The sequence below is a fragment of the Erpetoichthys calabaricus genome, chromosome 11 (assembly GCF_900747795.2).
Source record: "Erpetoichthys calabaricus chromosome 11, fErpCal1.3, whole genome shotgun sequence".
Taxonomy (NCBI): domain Eukaryota; kingdom Metazoa; phylum Chordata; class Cladistia; order Polypteriformes; family Polypteridae; genus Erpetoichthys; species Erpetoichthys calabaricus.
The window spans coordinates 106,746,773-106,763,550 of NC_041404.2; the positions used below are offsets into that span (position 1 = coordinate 106,746,773).

At 36.8% G+C, this 16,778-nt stretch overlaps 1 protein-coding gene across 1 annotated transcript in view; it reads left to right on the forward strand.

Moving 5' to 3' along the window:
* LOC114660786 (vesicular glutamate transporter 1) overlaps positions 1 to 11,581 on the forward strand; it is a 159,332-nt gene extending 147,751 nt beyond the window's left edge. Inside the window, exon 12 of the mRNA XM_028813682.2 lies at positions 118 to 11,581. Coding sequence (XP_028669515.1) covers positions 118 to 468 — 351 coding nt within the window. The 3' untranslated portion in view covers positions 469 to 11,581. The remainder of the gene's footprint in view (positions 1 to 117) is intronic.
* Positions 11,582 to 16,778: the final 5,197 nt, after the last annotated feature.

Genomic DNA, 16,778 nt, shown 5'->3' on the forward strand with positions numbered 1-16,778 from the left:
AAAATGAATGAGGATATTATAAACTCTTCATCTCCAGGGGACAATAACTTTGAGTGGCAACTCTTATTGCAAGTCTAAGATTGATGAACCTAAGTTTTGTTTTGATATTCTTTTTAGACACGTGAAGAGTGGCAATACGTCTTCCTCATAGCATCTCTGGTCCATTATGGAGGGGTGATTTTCTATGGGATCTTCGCCTCTGGAGAAAAGCAACCTTGGGCTGAACCAGAGGAAATGAGTGATGAGAAGTGTGGCTTCATCCATGAAGATGAACTGGCTGAGGAGACGGAAGACTTTCACAGCACCACTCTTGCTTCTGGGGGTGGATATGGGGCCACCAGCACTCATGCACCCCTCTCCAATAATGGAGGTTGGGCCACAGACTGGGACAAAAAAGAAGAATTTATCCAGGATCCTGGGAGAGATCCATACATGTATGGAAGTCCTGAGGACAGAGATTTATCCTGAGCACAGAGCAATAATGTAGTCTGCTAGCTACCAACAAGTAGAGCCATTCAAGAACTGTTACTTCTATCTGCTGATTGTTTTCTTTTATTAAATAAAACCATACCTGCTGGACTTTGCCCAACTATTAGGGGTGGAGCACACTATTACTAGGGTGTGTTTGCCCAACTTTTGAGTTGAATGCTCAGCACTGCAGGGTAGCAACACCAGCAAAAAACAGTTCCAGTGAATCTGGAATTAACCAAATTGTCTCACATCCCTGCAGATTGTCACACAGCAACATATAATTCTTCAAGGTCTGCGGTTACATGTGCTTCACACTCTTCTAATTTATTGAGCTGTCATGGTTTTATTTTAAAAGCAAATGCACTGATATGATAGGCTGTGCTGAAGAAGTAACAGTTGCTAACAATTCATTTGTCACCTTGATGATGTTCTGCATTGTTCTGGAAGCAAGACAGACAGAAATGGCTTTTAGATGGAGTTTACTTGGCTTGATGTTGCATTCATCTGTATTGGTGAACCTGTCATTTGATCTAGGCCCCTCTTTCTTTGCCCCTCAAACTTCTTTTAGTTATATGTGTATTGCAATCACATTCTGGTTCATATGGATCATTAATATTCTAACAACGCCACCCTAAACCATTGGATAATGAGGCAGAGGGGACTATCCTTTTCCATATTAATGTAGATTGGTCCTTACTAAATTTGGTCATCTCTCAGGTCTAGTTACATCAGCAGTTACAGGTGAGGATGAGGTTACCAGTTTATTATACACTCAGCTAAAAAACACTTTGACACATCTTCCTGTTTCTCCATCTCCATGTCAATCTGTTGGCTGTTTTGGGGCTAATGGTCTAAATCAGTCCAAAATGAGACAGGTTGCTTAGTTTGTTGTAATTTTTCACATATCTCAATGTGAATTTAGGATGGAAGGGTTGACCCCTGTCATATATCTCCATGTTAGGGTTCTTCCTTCTCATGGACCAGGAGTCCATATCAGGTCAGATGACCATAGTAGACCATATTGGTCTGGATTGGGATGCTTCATTAGTCTCATGTTTATCCATGTCAATTTAGGTGTGATTGTTGTCTTAGGCAGTTGCAGGTGCTAGGGACTACATTTGTAAATTAATTATATACTTTTACTTTCTTGTGCAAAAACATATGACCTTGTTTATCATTAGTGTGCAGCATAAAGTACATTTAAAAACATTATAAGTAAATACCAGCATTCAAATCCTTCTATAGGTAAATAAACATTTCATATTCCCAAAAATATTTTGATTTATAATTGTAGGGTTATCCAGAAAGAGTCCTTTTATTTTATTAATCTTCCAATGAATTGGATTATTTCTGTTGCTAAGAAATATCACAAATAACTTATATCAATGAGGAGCAAATAAGTAATGACTATGGCAGAACTTGTTTAGCTTGAAATATAATGAATGTAAGCTTCTAGAAGAAAGAAAACATTTTTCCATAAATTTAAATTTTTTTGTGAATAATTTGTGAACAGGAGGGAATTAAAGGTAAGCCAATATTACCTTATTACCTTCCAAGGGAGACTATTACAAATCTTTGTGCTGCCTTGGAACATAAATAAAAAAAAAAAACATTGGTCCCATGCCATAATAGTACATGCACAAGCTCTGCCCACCTTGGGTCTCTGTTTTGTTCCAATGTATTTTTGTAGATTAGCCTGGGACTTCCCAGCCCTCCATAATGCAAACACTCCCAAGCATCATAAATGTATTACTCCATGTGAACAAGTCTGAAATGCAAGCAGAACAGGTCATGTTTTGGGAAACCTTCCAGGCCCCCATGTGTTTTCTTTAGCAACTTAGTAAATGTGTACTGCACGAGAGCACCACTTGGGAAATTCTGTTATTTTTCCTTAGTACTCCTCTTCTTTCTCTCTCACTTTCTGTCTGTCTCTCTAATTTGAGGTGTCTGTCCTTCCTGCCTGAATCATTAGACTGCTAGTGAATGTTCATTTATGGGAGAACATCTGCTTAACCAAGGGCAGGATTTAGTACTTCAGGCATGTCAGACTTCAATCTCATGTTCTATCTCAAATTTAGTTACCATAAGAGTGGAACAGTGATCACACTCAGGATACTTACTAATGATAAATTACATTCAATTATCATATGCATTGACAAACACAAAATTAACAAAATTTCTATAAGGGAAACTGTCTGCACATATACAGGATACATCTAAAGTACCTCCCTGTACTACATTTGGATGTATGGATTAACCTTAATAATCACTAATGTACCTATTCAGTTAATGTAAGGGTTGTGATGTCAGCTTTTTTATTTAGCATATACCTTTGCTCAATGTGTTTACAAAATCAGGACTCTAGCAATATATTAGAGCCCTTGGCAGAACAGAACAAAGTGAAAAATAATTAAAATATGTATTACTAAATTATTTACTACCTGTGTGTTTTCTTTCAGAAATATCTGGAAGTATTCATTTATAATATGTATCAGAGACAAACACTGAGAATGAGATACCACTGTTGCCATTTTGAATAATACAGGAGCAAGGGGTTTCCAGCAAAGCATTCCAGTCTTTCATTTACAGAGGAAACTGCCAGAGCCTGGTCTTCCTGTTGTAATCAATATGTGTAGAGCATTGCTTTTATTTGATTTGTTTTTTTTATTCAGTCTGAAACTTAACCACTGTTTATTTATTTCAAGAAGATGTATCATAACAAATGAAACACACTATAAGGTTATAGTAATTAGAGTCTGACACACCCTGACAGACATTGCTAAAGAGCACAAATTTTTTCTCTATCATGCTACAACAAATCCTCCACAAATTTCGGTTTTCTTTTATTCAGTCTTGACTATTATTTGAAAATTGTGCATCCTTTCCTTATATAGTATTTGGAGGTGTTTCGTGACACTGTTTAAGAAGTGCATGGGCAAGACTCCTCTTTATAAGAGATTAATTAACAAAGATGTAGACACACGTATTACCTATAGATATCTTCAGTGAATCAAATCACATTTGCTCACAGGCAGATTGTTTAGGAGAAAAATATGCAAACACTTGTATTCTGTAAGTGGATTGAAAGTGTTTTCACAAATGACTGATTTATTTCTGTGATCCCATAACATGTGTATCATTATACCACAAAACTCATACCGGGAGACAGACAGCGCTCATTTAAAGTAAAATTAACCATCAAATACAGCAAACAATGTATTTATAGAACTCTGAAAGAAAACTTGACAGAATCATCAGATGCCAAACTAAGAATACATCTTAAATCCCTTCCAAGTTACCATTTACTAAGCTTTATTTAAGAGCATGAGAATGAAGGACTCATAAAAAACAGACAGAAATACAGAGCTCCTGGTCTGCTAAAATATATAAATATGCTAATTTTTTATTATTAAGAAAATCAGTTATGTAATAGGGCAATAAAAGAAAAGTTTCAGGAAAAACAAAACTAAAAGATATAAAGAAGTCATACATTTGATCCCATATAACACAAATACTAAAATCCCAACCCTCACCCACAACAGAAAGCTAAATGGTAATTAAAATGGGGGATCACTGTGTTATACCAACCTCCTTTTAATTAAAGTCATAGGAGTTTAGTAGAAACACTGATGGGGGCTCAGCAAAATTATTTTAGAATAACATTAATGAAGATTCTAAAGAAGCTCTGCACTGTTTCCACACAAGGAAAATCTGATTTTTTTTGAGTTTCAAATAATATAAAATATAAATTTCCATTGAGTTATGGAGGGTGCATTCAGATTCTTCAAACTGAGCAGAATTAGTTGACTCATAAAGAATATAGTGAAGGAAATAATAGTCAGTTTATTACCAGATAGCCAAAACTCATTTGAAATCACTTACAAAAACTGCTGTAAGAGGATTTGTGATGATCATATGTCCTATTCTATCTAATATATTAGAACAAATCTTTCCTCAAAAGGGCTTTCATTTTGGACAGTTCAAGCCCAATCAATATACTCAGTTGTAGCTGATATGTCCCAAGGCTAAAATGAACCTGAAAAGGTCAAAATCTAAAGCATGAGTCATGTGCAGAATATTGATGAAAATGAAGATGAACAATGAGAACTGGCAAAGGGAGAGCAGTCACAGGTGCCCATAACTTTTAAGTTATCTCTAATACCTTTTTAATTAAGAAGATGTTGTTATGTTATAGAAGAAGAATCTTCAAAACATTCAGCTATTAAGACAGGAAACAGAATTATTCCTAGATTGGCATGGAGATGGTTTACCAGCCCTTTTGTATAGCTAACCCTCACTCTTTTCATTCATTTTTTTTGCAGCATAGCATGAATACAGCAGAGTGAGGTGCCTTTTCAGAAAGAATTAATAGTACAGTTTTTACTTTCTACCATCATTATTGCCAATCCATATACCATAGACATGCTCAAGCAAAGTCATTAATTTTACCTGCACTAAATCAGTCCAGCATTAGTGAGTGAGGGTGTGAGCAACAGTGTACCCTCTGATGGAATATTATCCAATACTGGGATGATTTCTGTCTTGCAAAAATAGATTCAGTCTAACTATGACCTCATATTGAGCTAAGTGTGTGAAATATAAATGGATGGCACAACATCTGTTTGGAAAAAATGATGTGCATTATTTCATTTATAAAATATTTCATTCAAAGAATCAGTGCCAGGATGACTATAATCTAATGTTACATTTGTATTGAACTGGAGGTGCAGAGAGATAAATATACAAATATGATATTTGTAGGCTAGAATCACATTTTGTCTCCTTTTTACTCCAGTAATATTCCTAATCTTTCAAAAGAGACCCTTTTTCTCTTCACACATGTGCATATAAAATTGAAAAGTGAGGACCTGTCAGACATTGACTTTGAAAAAGTACAATGTAAAAGACTAATGCAAATGAAATCAGACAAATAGGTATGATTATTAAATACTTAAGTGTAGTACATTCACAATGAGATTGTTTGAGTTTCAAAAAGAATTACACAGCATAATCAACCTTTAAAACTGATACACAAATTAAACATAATAAATTGATTACAAGTGTAATTGAATCTTTGTATGAATGTGATCTATTAAACCAGTTTATTAGCGGATATGTGTCCAATATGGAGTGTTCAGCCCTGAAGTGTTTTCAGCTGCTTTATACGGAGCTTAATGGTGATAATGAAAGTTACTACATGTTGTAAAGAATTTAAGTGGTCACTTGTTTGTGACCCATTACACTAAAGGTTGCTTCATACAAATAAATATAAGTCAGTTATTTAAGTACTTTGTGAACGTGATCACCATTAAAGTTGCTATATAAAATAATTGAAGGATTGTTTGATTAAAAATAAAGAAGCTAGTAATCTAGACCATCGCTCATCCATTATTTGAACCTACTTTATCCAGTACAGTGTGTCTGGGCATCAGAGCCCATCTTGTACAACAGACAATCAGGATGACATAAATATGATGTTAAAGTAAATGTTCATACTTTTGACTTCTTCACATTCATTAATCAATGACAGTTGTGACAGTTGTAGTAAATGTTCAGCTCAACCAGCTAGGTTCTCTATCTATTCTCCTGCCCCTCCTGAAAATTCATAAATGTTCCAAGGACTATCAAAATATATAATCCATTCAAGCCTGATATGTCCCTGACATTTCTGTCACTGAGAGGCATTGACAGCACGCATCCAAACCATCAAAATCAGCTCTACTTTACCTGGAGGAGCAGAGTTTCTATTCCAGTGTCCTCCCAAAATGCTGAGCTCTTCACGTATCACAGTTACCTTGATTAGAAACTTCTTTTTGGCCATTTTTAGTCATGATTTAATTCTACTTTTGTCATTAACCAGAACCCATAACCCTAGGTGAGGATGGGAATGTAGACTGACTGGCAAAGCTTTGTCTAACAATGTATGTGTACAAAATTCTCACTGTTGCACCAATTTTTGATCAAGCTTACAATCACTTTTAATCTGTAAAAAAGACCCCAGTGTACAAGTATTGATCCACCTGGGAAAGCTGTTCACCTCTTATATTTAAGAAACAAAACACTATTTCCAAGGAGAAAACCATGACCTCAGATATGGAGGTGATTATTGTTAATCCAATATGATGGGATGCAGCTGCAATTCAGTCAAAGAGGACAGTACTTTGGTTCTCAAACCGAGTGCTCTCCAAGTGACAGCTGCACTTTGAAATCTTGTCCAGAAGAAAACACAAGCAACATCCTTGGAAGAGGCCCACATTCATATTAAATGAATTTGACTTAATGGTAAGTGTGTAAACACAACTCTGAAAATACCACAGCCAAAAGGCACACAGCAATGGCACCAGAATCTTACAGTTTGAGATTTAAGAACCAACGTGGTAAAAGGTCATACGTTTTTCCCAGGCCCACAAAGCACATGTAAACTGGATTGGCAAACTACAATTTCCTTTCAGATATTTGTACAAAGACAAATAGTTGGTCTACTGTTAAACTGCTGAGATAAAATTCACATTGCTCTTGGTGGATACGAGGTTTAGCTGGCCATGCAGTGGCTTCCCAGGGTTGCTGTGCAAGGTCATCCCTCGGCCACTGGGTCACACTTTCCTCTCATTTTTAAAAACTGTGGAGAGCAGCATTGAAAAGACCACAATACACTCCACCATATCAAATGCTTTCCTGCCAGATTTCATCCATACCTGTGGCATTTCCATTATCTAGATTTTTAATCATCATACCAAGTCCAGCACTAGGAACAGTTACAGCCTCAATCAATGCATTTACACCAGATTTAAAAATCTCTTATGCTGTGCTGCTCTCATCTTTCAACAATACCCCTAATTTGAGGTTATTGTAGCTGAGACTGGTACGAGCAATGATGTGCCTATGCTTCCAAAGTTGAGACCACTCTTGATTGGAAAGTCTGACACCAGAACCAATGCTGTGCGCACAGGTGAGTCTGAATATATCTGACTGGTATTTTTTTCAAATTCCTGCATGAATTCAAACTGTTTTCCCCACCATACCAACGTCACAGTCCCATGACGAATGATGGTGTACATATCCAAAGTTAGTTAATGTTTTAGCAATATTATTTTCTATTTATATAGGTATACAACGTATTTGACAGGAACAAAATCAAGGAGGCATATTGACAAGATTTTGTGCATGAAAAATCTAAGCCAGTAGAGTGCTTTAAAAGTAATTTTTTAAAAAAGGAACATGTTATTTTTTGAAAGACGCCTCCTACTCTTTACAGGAACATTCTCTCAGAATTCTAAAACAGTTACACAGATTTGTTGGAATCACTTTGAATTTATTTTAAAGTGAAACAGTCATTTTTTAACTTACTCGTTGAAGCCAGAGGGTAGCAATCTTGAACATTCTGGATGAAAAAGGCCTGAAATTACTTAAATGAAACAATAATATGTTTTATTAGCCTAATAAAAGAAAACAGAGAACTTAGAATCAAATATGATAATGAAGATGGAATACTTTGATACCTGGCCTATTACAGTAGATCATCTGATGAATTTTGCCACAGGCCCAGCCTCAGAATAGACATATGCTTACTTCAAAATAGTCTATCCCTTTAACTTCATGGTGAAAAAAAATTAGGAACAATTTGAATTAAAGAGCTGCCACGATTTTTGTTGAGAGAGTAAACAGTTCAGGACAACCCTACAGGGGAAGAGCAGAACTACAATACTGCCAGTCATGAACAATACATCCTCTCTTTACCCTTTTTATTCTGATAATTGTTGTTCTGTATGTATTAGTTGTTTATTGATAGTGTTAACTCTTATAAATCATATTTCTTGATTTTTCACTAAAATAGGAACATTTTTGAACACGTGGTAGATAACCCTGCTGCTTTTCTGGGTGTGGGGGTATTAGGTAAGCCTTTTCTGTGTCATCACTTTCTGTGGTCCAATCTATGCATTCAGTCACCACCCCTACCTCCATTAACTTCATATTTGTGAATTTCGTTCATTTGAAGAATTGGTCACCAAAATTATCGAAACACACAGTATTTTATTTTTACAAATAGGGAATACTCTTTAATGCTTAAATCATGACACAGAATGAATTCTTCTACTTGCCTTTAAACCAAATATCAGAAAATGTTCTCACAACAATGGTTTACTCTGGGCCTGTACTACTCTGCTTGAGTATGTATGAGTGTGTTTCTGCATGCTTGTCTACACATGTAGATGTATATCCTGTTCTAAAATGTGATCATAAAGCTGTTGTGCTGTTGGATATACAGTATTATCAAAAATATGAAAAATATGTAGAGAAGTGGTAAAAGATTTGGAAATTCCGACCTGGAATTGGAATTTAGTGATTACGTCTGCATAACCCATTTCATCAAATTGGGTTACAAAGTGGAATCCACAATAAAGGACCCAGCATCCCTAGTCTAGAGATATTTTTCTCTAGCTCTCATTAATCATAAAATCATAGAAAGCCATTCAAGTCAAATCTATTTACCAAAGGTAAGGCTCTCACAGAGATTTCTTCTACTGCACAGTTATTTACTGTACAATTGAGTGACAAAGATGCGGCAAGTCATAATGACTCAGCAACACATATATGACAAAAAATTTGTAAGTAGAGGTGCCATTTAAATAAATAATAAAGCACTAGTGACAACTATAAATGGGAGGGGGTATGAGGTGCCCACTCATATCAATTATGACAATGATCAATTGATGTTCAAAATTAGTGAGCATCATTATGGGGATGTATATTTCTGAAACATGCTCAAGAGATTATAAAGTAGGGTAACTGGGACAGAAACCAAAACCCATTCAAATATCACCCCAAAAATTACAAAAGTATTTTATTAGCTAACCTTAGCTAAATGAGATGTATCCGCTGCAGTCTGGAAGAGAGAGAGACACAAGTGAGAAATCCTTGAGTTACAGTCCTCTTAAAACCTAAAGTAACCAATGAGGCACCCTGTTTTATTTCTAACGATGGTTTTGTTCAGTAAGTTATTTTATGTTCTTTGTAGTGAATTGGCAGGCCCTTCATGGTTTTTGTGTCTAAGCAGGGTAATATGCCATTGGTCCTGAAGCAAATCCCATTTCTCTTTTTTGGTGAGTTTAGATGCAAATTACACTTCCCTAAAAGGGATTTACCCACTAAGTCTTACATATTTAAGCATTTAAATGTGCTTCTGGAAATACAGTATAAGTCCACTTTGCTATGTACATGCTGCACAATCACTGTTCAGAGAGGAGTTATTCCAGTAAATATTAATCTGTCCATAAATAATTCCAGTTCATAACATGTGGAGTTTTAGAGGAGCTGAAGTACTGTATATCACAGCACCAGCACATCCACAACAAACCCTCACCCAAAAAGGACGCCTGCCTAGCAGAGCTATATGAACCTTACCATAACCAATTACATATGAATTTCTTTTCAGCTATAGAATATTGCTTGGAATAGTCTGTCCATTAAAATACCAGTGGAACAAGTACTGAGTAACCTAACACTTCTCTCATAGCCCATTTATACTGCCATCTCAAACATGGTCTACTCTGAGGTAGGTACAACAGACTGTTCCTTTTTTGTCACAGTACTTGCACAGTAAAGATCTGAGTTGGCCCATCTTATTCATTGTAGCAGGTGGATCAGAATAAGCTGACACTGGCTGAAAAGAATAACATTTGATGTATGACTAGCATCAAATTTTACCATGCCATCACAAAAGCTTATACTTGCTACTGAAAAACTATAGCTCATTTTTCATTCACAAACATAATTAGCTAAAGTGTCAGAAGTCAATGCACTGCTCTGCCATTTTGGAACTAAAGCATGAAAATACTTTTACACCTTTACAAGCCTTTTGGCACATGCGCCAGTGTTGTACGTATGATCAAGTGTGAGCCCAACCACAGCAAAGTATCTCAAATATATATAAGGTAAAAAATTGTCAATTCATCCTTTTTACCTTTTCCCATTAATGCCACTTTTGACCTATAAGGAGTCAAATCTTGCCCTGGATCAAGCACAGCATACGAACCAATCCAAATATAATTGTTCATATATTAAACACATTTTTTATTTTACCAATACTACTCATACATGTTTTATGTAGTACCATTAACAGCATTTACCACTTTACATGTATAAGTAAACTGGATTACAACTGGGACTATTTTGTCTTTACTGCCTTAAGTAAAGAGAATTTTGCAAAGGTATAATGTAGCAAATACAGACCGTTTAAAGAGCACTTTTATTAAAATGAACAGCAACCCACTTTAAGCCGTCCCTCATTCCTGCCTGCCTTGGATACAATACACATTGTTACTTGACAATCCCAAAACTATACGGAAGAGTGCAAAAGTTTGTACAAAGTGGCACTTTGCACATTGATAATATTATTAAAAATAATAGTCACAAGATTTACTGTATATTTTATATTTTTGAAGTGAAAGGACAGCTTTGGATTCTGTGTAATCAGTGAAACTTTTTTCCTCAGAATAATTTTCACAAAATGCAGAAAATGTAAAAAACTGTGTTGTATGGTATGTCATGATAACAAGACAGACCAACCATTGTTCATCAACAACTGCATCAAAGTGCAATACAAGAAGAACATGTTCAAAATAGTCAATTTATTTAAATACCCATGGGTTAAAACAAAAGGAAATTATTTAAAAATTGGATAATTTATTCAAAATATAGTCTAGTAAGCACTGTATGTATAATGTGTTTGATTTTTTTTTCAATAAAAGTAACTTAACGTGATTTGCTCTGTTTGCATATTGTAAGTGCACACATCTTGATGAATAGATGCCATTGTTGGAAAACCATTTTAGCAGAAGATTTTATTTGGCTTCAGGTGCCGGTGTAAACATGCCAAGCACTTTTCTCTTGCATTGTACAAGGATTATATCACCTGAGCTATTATCCATTTCTTTATCATCTCTCATAGGTTAGCATGTAGCAGGCTATGTTCTGTTACTATGGAAGTCATCTCTCTGGTATTCTGTGTTACATACCATTTTTTAAATTTAATATATATTATGTTTCCTTCTCCTTTTGTTAAACATGTATAATTATTTCATTCATGAATAAATCAATATGTAACAAAAAATCTGTACATATGTAAATGTACATACAAAAAAGGATGTATGTACACTGTTTATATGTACACATACATGGTACATCTGTGTTTACAAATATGTGGAATATAAAAAACTGGGTCTGCAGTATTGGTGAGAATACAAAAGGAATTAGATAATAAAGAATTTTTTTTTCAGAGCTTTCCTTCTTTTGAGGCACAGTGCCAGTACAGAGCCTGGGAAGCCTATGTCCACATCTTTTCTCTTTGACCCAGTCTGTTGTGCAACTTAGCTTTTTTATTTATTTATTTTGAAATGAATATTTGCCTATACTGCATTTACAAATTTTAATATTTATCTGTATTGATTAAAATATCAATATCAGAAAAAATGCCAATGTCAACTTTATCACTAAAAAATTGTAAAATGACAACAAAAACAGATAAAGAGTGGTAACCCTGTTTAATTTGACAGTTTTCTTAAGCAAATCAACAGACATTTAAATAAGAGAATGTCTTTACAGACACAAGTCCAAACAGAACAGAAGTAGGTAATTGGTTTGTCGATTTATGAATGAAGATGGTAGGAATGGGTGTGTCCAGGAGGATGGACACCGGAGAGGATGTCTGTGATAGTAGGGCTGTCGATCACTCAGTCTGTAGATGGAGAAGGAGAAAGGATCAGAAAACAGTAGAGCCCTTATGCTGTCTCCCATGCACACACATGACAAAAGTTAATTTAATTGTTAAAAAGTATTTGGAAAGCATATATGTGATTTTTAACAAGCATCTGTGTAACAAGGTTTAGAAAATTAGACTTACTTTAAAGTTCGCCAATTACAGTCATTCAAAACACATGACAGTAGCAGGAGGCTATCAACTAGTAACTTACTGACTGGTTGTGCAAGTACGTCTCATTGGAGGGAAACATGAGCAAGGCTTATTGATAGGTATAAACAACTCCTTAACATATCTTTTAGGCTTTATTAGCAAAAGGATATTAACAGAACTAAATGTTACAGAGTATGATGTTGGCAGTAAAAATTTTGACAACGGCCCAATGGTGAGTGAAAGCCATGCTGCTAACTGTACTGACTTTACTGATGGGTTTGTTGCCAGCACTACTCCTGAGTGTGCTAGAAAATCTACAACCACTCAACTGCAAATGTTGAAGGAATGGCCAGGTCAGGGATTTGCCTGATATTCACAAGCCACCATCCCAACTGGTAGCATGAATTTTCTAACTTCAGTTACGCTGGGTAAGGCATGAAGTTCTGTGGCTCTTTGGCAAAACAGGCATCGGTACATGGCTATAATACACAATATCAAATGATGTGATTCTGGCCTTTTGGTGATAACCTAATGGAGGACACATTCACTCTTAGGTTGAATGAGTTACAGACTATGCGCTTTTCAGCTTGAAGATGTTAAGCAAATGTTTAAAAATTGGTCGCGGACAAACAGGCTGCACTGGAAGATCGATATAGAAGAACAACACCAGAATCCCTGAAAAATGTGAATGTCCAAACCCATTGAAATTAATAGCTAAATTATCCATCCATCCATCCATTTTCCAACCCGCTGAATCCAAACACAGGGTCACGGGGGTCTGCTGGAGCCAATCCCAGCCAACACAGGGCACAAGGCAGGAACCAATCCCGGGCAGGGTGCCAACCCACCGCAGGACACACACAAACACACCCACACACCAATCACACACTAGGGCCAATTTAGAATCACCAATCCACCTAACCAGCATGTCTTTGGGTTGTGGGAGGAAACCGGAGTGCCCGGAGGAAACCCACGCAGACACGGGGAGAACATGCAAACTCCACGCAGGGAGGGCCCGGGAAGCGAACCCAGGTCCCCAGGTCTCCCAACTGCGAGGCAGCAGCGCTACCCACTGCGCCACCGTAGCTAAATTATTCTCTAAAATAACTGGAGAGTACTTCAAATCGGATGCCAAAATCTCAGCAGCCTGCCGTATACATGGATCTAATTCCTCAAAACCAAGAAACTTTATTGTCCTTTTCGACAAACTACAGGCCAAACAAAATTTCATGTTCCTTCTCAGACAGAAAGAGGAGATTATATTTGAAAATAACCACATTCATATGTCCCAGATTACCCCCCTTGCAACAGCTACTAAACGCAATGCATATTACAGTATTAAATAGCGTCTACACAGTGCTGATATCAGATACAGCCTCTTGTACCTTGCCAAATTAAAAGTAAATGTTGGAATTCAGTTTTACATTTTAGCTCACTGAATGAAGCAGAAAGAGAGCTAAACCAACTGATCCCAACATCCTTTTTAACTAAAATCATGAGTCATGCTGTGTTCTGGCAAGGCAAAGAAAATTTTGTTTGCAATTTGGACCATTCGTAATGCATTTGCTGTAACTATACATTATATTTTCTTTTTGGTTACCTCTCCCCTTTTTTCTTTCAATTATTATATTGGAATTTCTTTCAATGAATATACAGTGCATCCGGAAAGTATTCACAGCGCATCACTTTTTCTACATTTTGTTATGTTACAGCCTTATTCCAAAATGGATTAAATTCATTTTTTTCCTCACAATTCTACACACAACACCCCATAGTGACAATGTGAAAAACGTTTACTTGTGGTTTTTGCAAATTTATTAAAAATAAAAAATACTGAGAAATCACATGTACATAAGTATTCACAGCCTTTGCTCAATACTTTGTCGATGCACCTTTGGCAGCAATTACAGCCTCAAGTCTTTATGAATATGATGGCACAAGCTTGGCACACCTATCCTTGGCCAGTTTTGCCCATTCCTCTTTGCAGCACCTCTCAAGCTCCATCAGGTTGGATGGGAAGCGTCGGTGCACAGCCATTTTAAGATCTCTCCAGAGATGTTCAATCGGATTCAAGTCTGGGCTCTGGCTGGGCCACTCAAGGACATTCACAGAGTTGTCCTGAAGCCACTCCTTTGATATCTTGGCTGTGTGCTTAGGGTCGTTGTCCTGCTGAAAGATGAACCGTCGCCCCAGTCTGAGGTCAAGAGCGCTCTGGAGCAGGTTTTCATCCAGGATGTCTCTGTACATTACTGCAGTCATCTTTCCCTTTATCCAGACTAGTCTCCCAGTTCCTGCCGCTGAAAAACATCCACCATGTTTCACTGTAGGGATGGTATTGGTCTTGTTTCCTCCAAATGTGACGCCTGGCATTCGCACCAAAGAGTTCAATCTTTGTCTCATCAGACCAGAGAATTTTCTTTCTCATGGTCTGAGAGTCCTTCCGGTGCCTTTTGGCAAACTCCAGGTGGGCTGCCATGTGCCTTTAACTAAGGAGTGGCTTCCGCCTGGCCGCTCTACCATACAGGCCTGATTGGTGGATTGCTGCAGAGATGGTTGTCCTTCTGGAAGGTTCTCCTCTCTCCACAGTGGACCTCTGGAGCTCTGACAAAGTGACCATCGGGTTCTTGGTCACCTCCCTGACTAAGGCCCTTCTCCCCCGATCGCTCAGTTTAGATGGCCGGTCAGCTCTAGGAAGAGTCCTGGTGGTTTCGAACTTCTTCCACTTACGAATGATGGAGGCCACTGTGCTCATTGGGACCTTCAAAGCAGCAGAAATTTTTCTGTAACCTTCCCCAGATTTGTGCCTCGAGACAATCCTGTCTCAGAGGTCTACAGACAATTCCTTTGACTTCATGCTTGGTTTGTGCTCTGACATGAACTGTCAACTGTGGGACCTTATATAGGCAGGTGTGTGCCTTTCCAAATCATGTCCAATCAACTGAATTTATCACAGGTGGACTCCAATTAAGCTGCAGAAACATCTCATGGATGATCAGGGGAAACAGGATGAACCTGAGCTCAATTTTGAGCTTCATGGCAAAGGCTGTGAATACTTATGTACATGTGCTTTCTCAAGTTTTTTATTTTTAATAAATTTGCAAAAATCTCAAGTAAACTTTTTTCACATTGTCATTATGGGGTGTTGTGTGTAGAATTCTAAAGAAAAAAATTAATTTAATCCATTTTGGAATAAGGCTGTAACATAATAAAATGTGGAAAAAGTGATGCGCTGTGAATACTTTCCGAATGCACTGTATGTACTTCTTGGCAACTACAAATTAATTAGTTATTTACAAGTTTTTTTTTTCCACTTCATATTCTTGATTTATTGTAGTGGGAATGTACTGTCATATGCTATCTCAGTCTCCATGGAAACTGTTTAATATCATTCACTAGGTTTATTGCATTGGGACTGTACTTTCAAGATACCTTGATTTTAACTGCTTCTAAACTGCTGCTGGGGGGTTCATTTTGTTCTGGATGTGCTCTGTCTCTAATGGCATGTCAGAGGACCAGAATTTCGTGATGTGTGGTCTGTCTCACTCAGGGAGGCAAAATGGGGTAAGGGGCGGGTCATTGAGGGGAGGGTAAAGAGAACAAGAACTTTGCTATTTCTTATTTATCCTTCCTACCCCAACAACTATTAATGCTAACACAACAATTGGCTTCATAACCGTAATACCTGGCAATAATATGAAATCTAGGTCAAAGCTATCATATGTAAAAATGCACTACCTTAACGTAAGACTACAAAATGTCAACAGATCTTCAGAAGCAATGTTTTTATAACAAAACAGTATACTTTGTGATCTGGAATGTCATAGGTCTCAATCATGAGTTAAACACAAAGAAAGTATTCACTCACTTAACAGGTTTAAATGCCAAGATAAAATTTTTACAGGAGACTCACATTATAAGTAAGTACCAGTTTCAGTTGCAAAGGGATTGAATTGGCCAAATTTTTCACTCACTATACAAAGACAACAAGGTGTGGGAATTTTAATTCACATCACTATACCATTTGTAGTGTCAGATGTAATATGTGATCCTGAAGGGTGATATGTCATGGCAATGGGCAATTTATTTAATACTAAAGTAATTCTGATAAATATTTATGCACCTAACATGGATGACAGAGATGTCATCCAAAATGTATTTGCATCCATTCCTAATGTGAACACTCTTAAACTTAAAATGGCTGGAGACTTCAATTGTATTTTAAATCCAGACCTGAACAGGTCTTCAGCTACAGCTGCAATAACATCTAATATTGCAAAAATAATTACACAGTTTGTAATGGATCAGAACATATCAGACCTGTGAAGGTTTTTTAATCCTAACATTAGAGCATATTCCTTCTTCTGACAAGTTCATCATTGTTACACAAGAATTGATTATT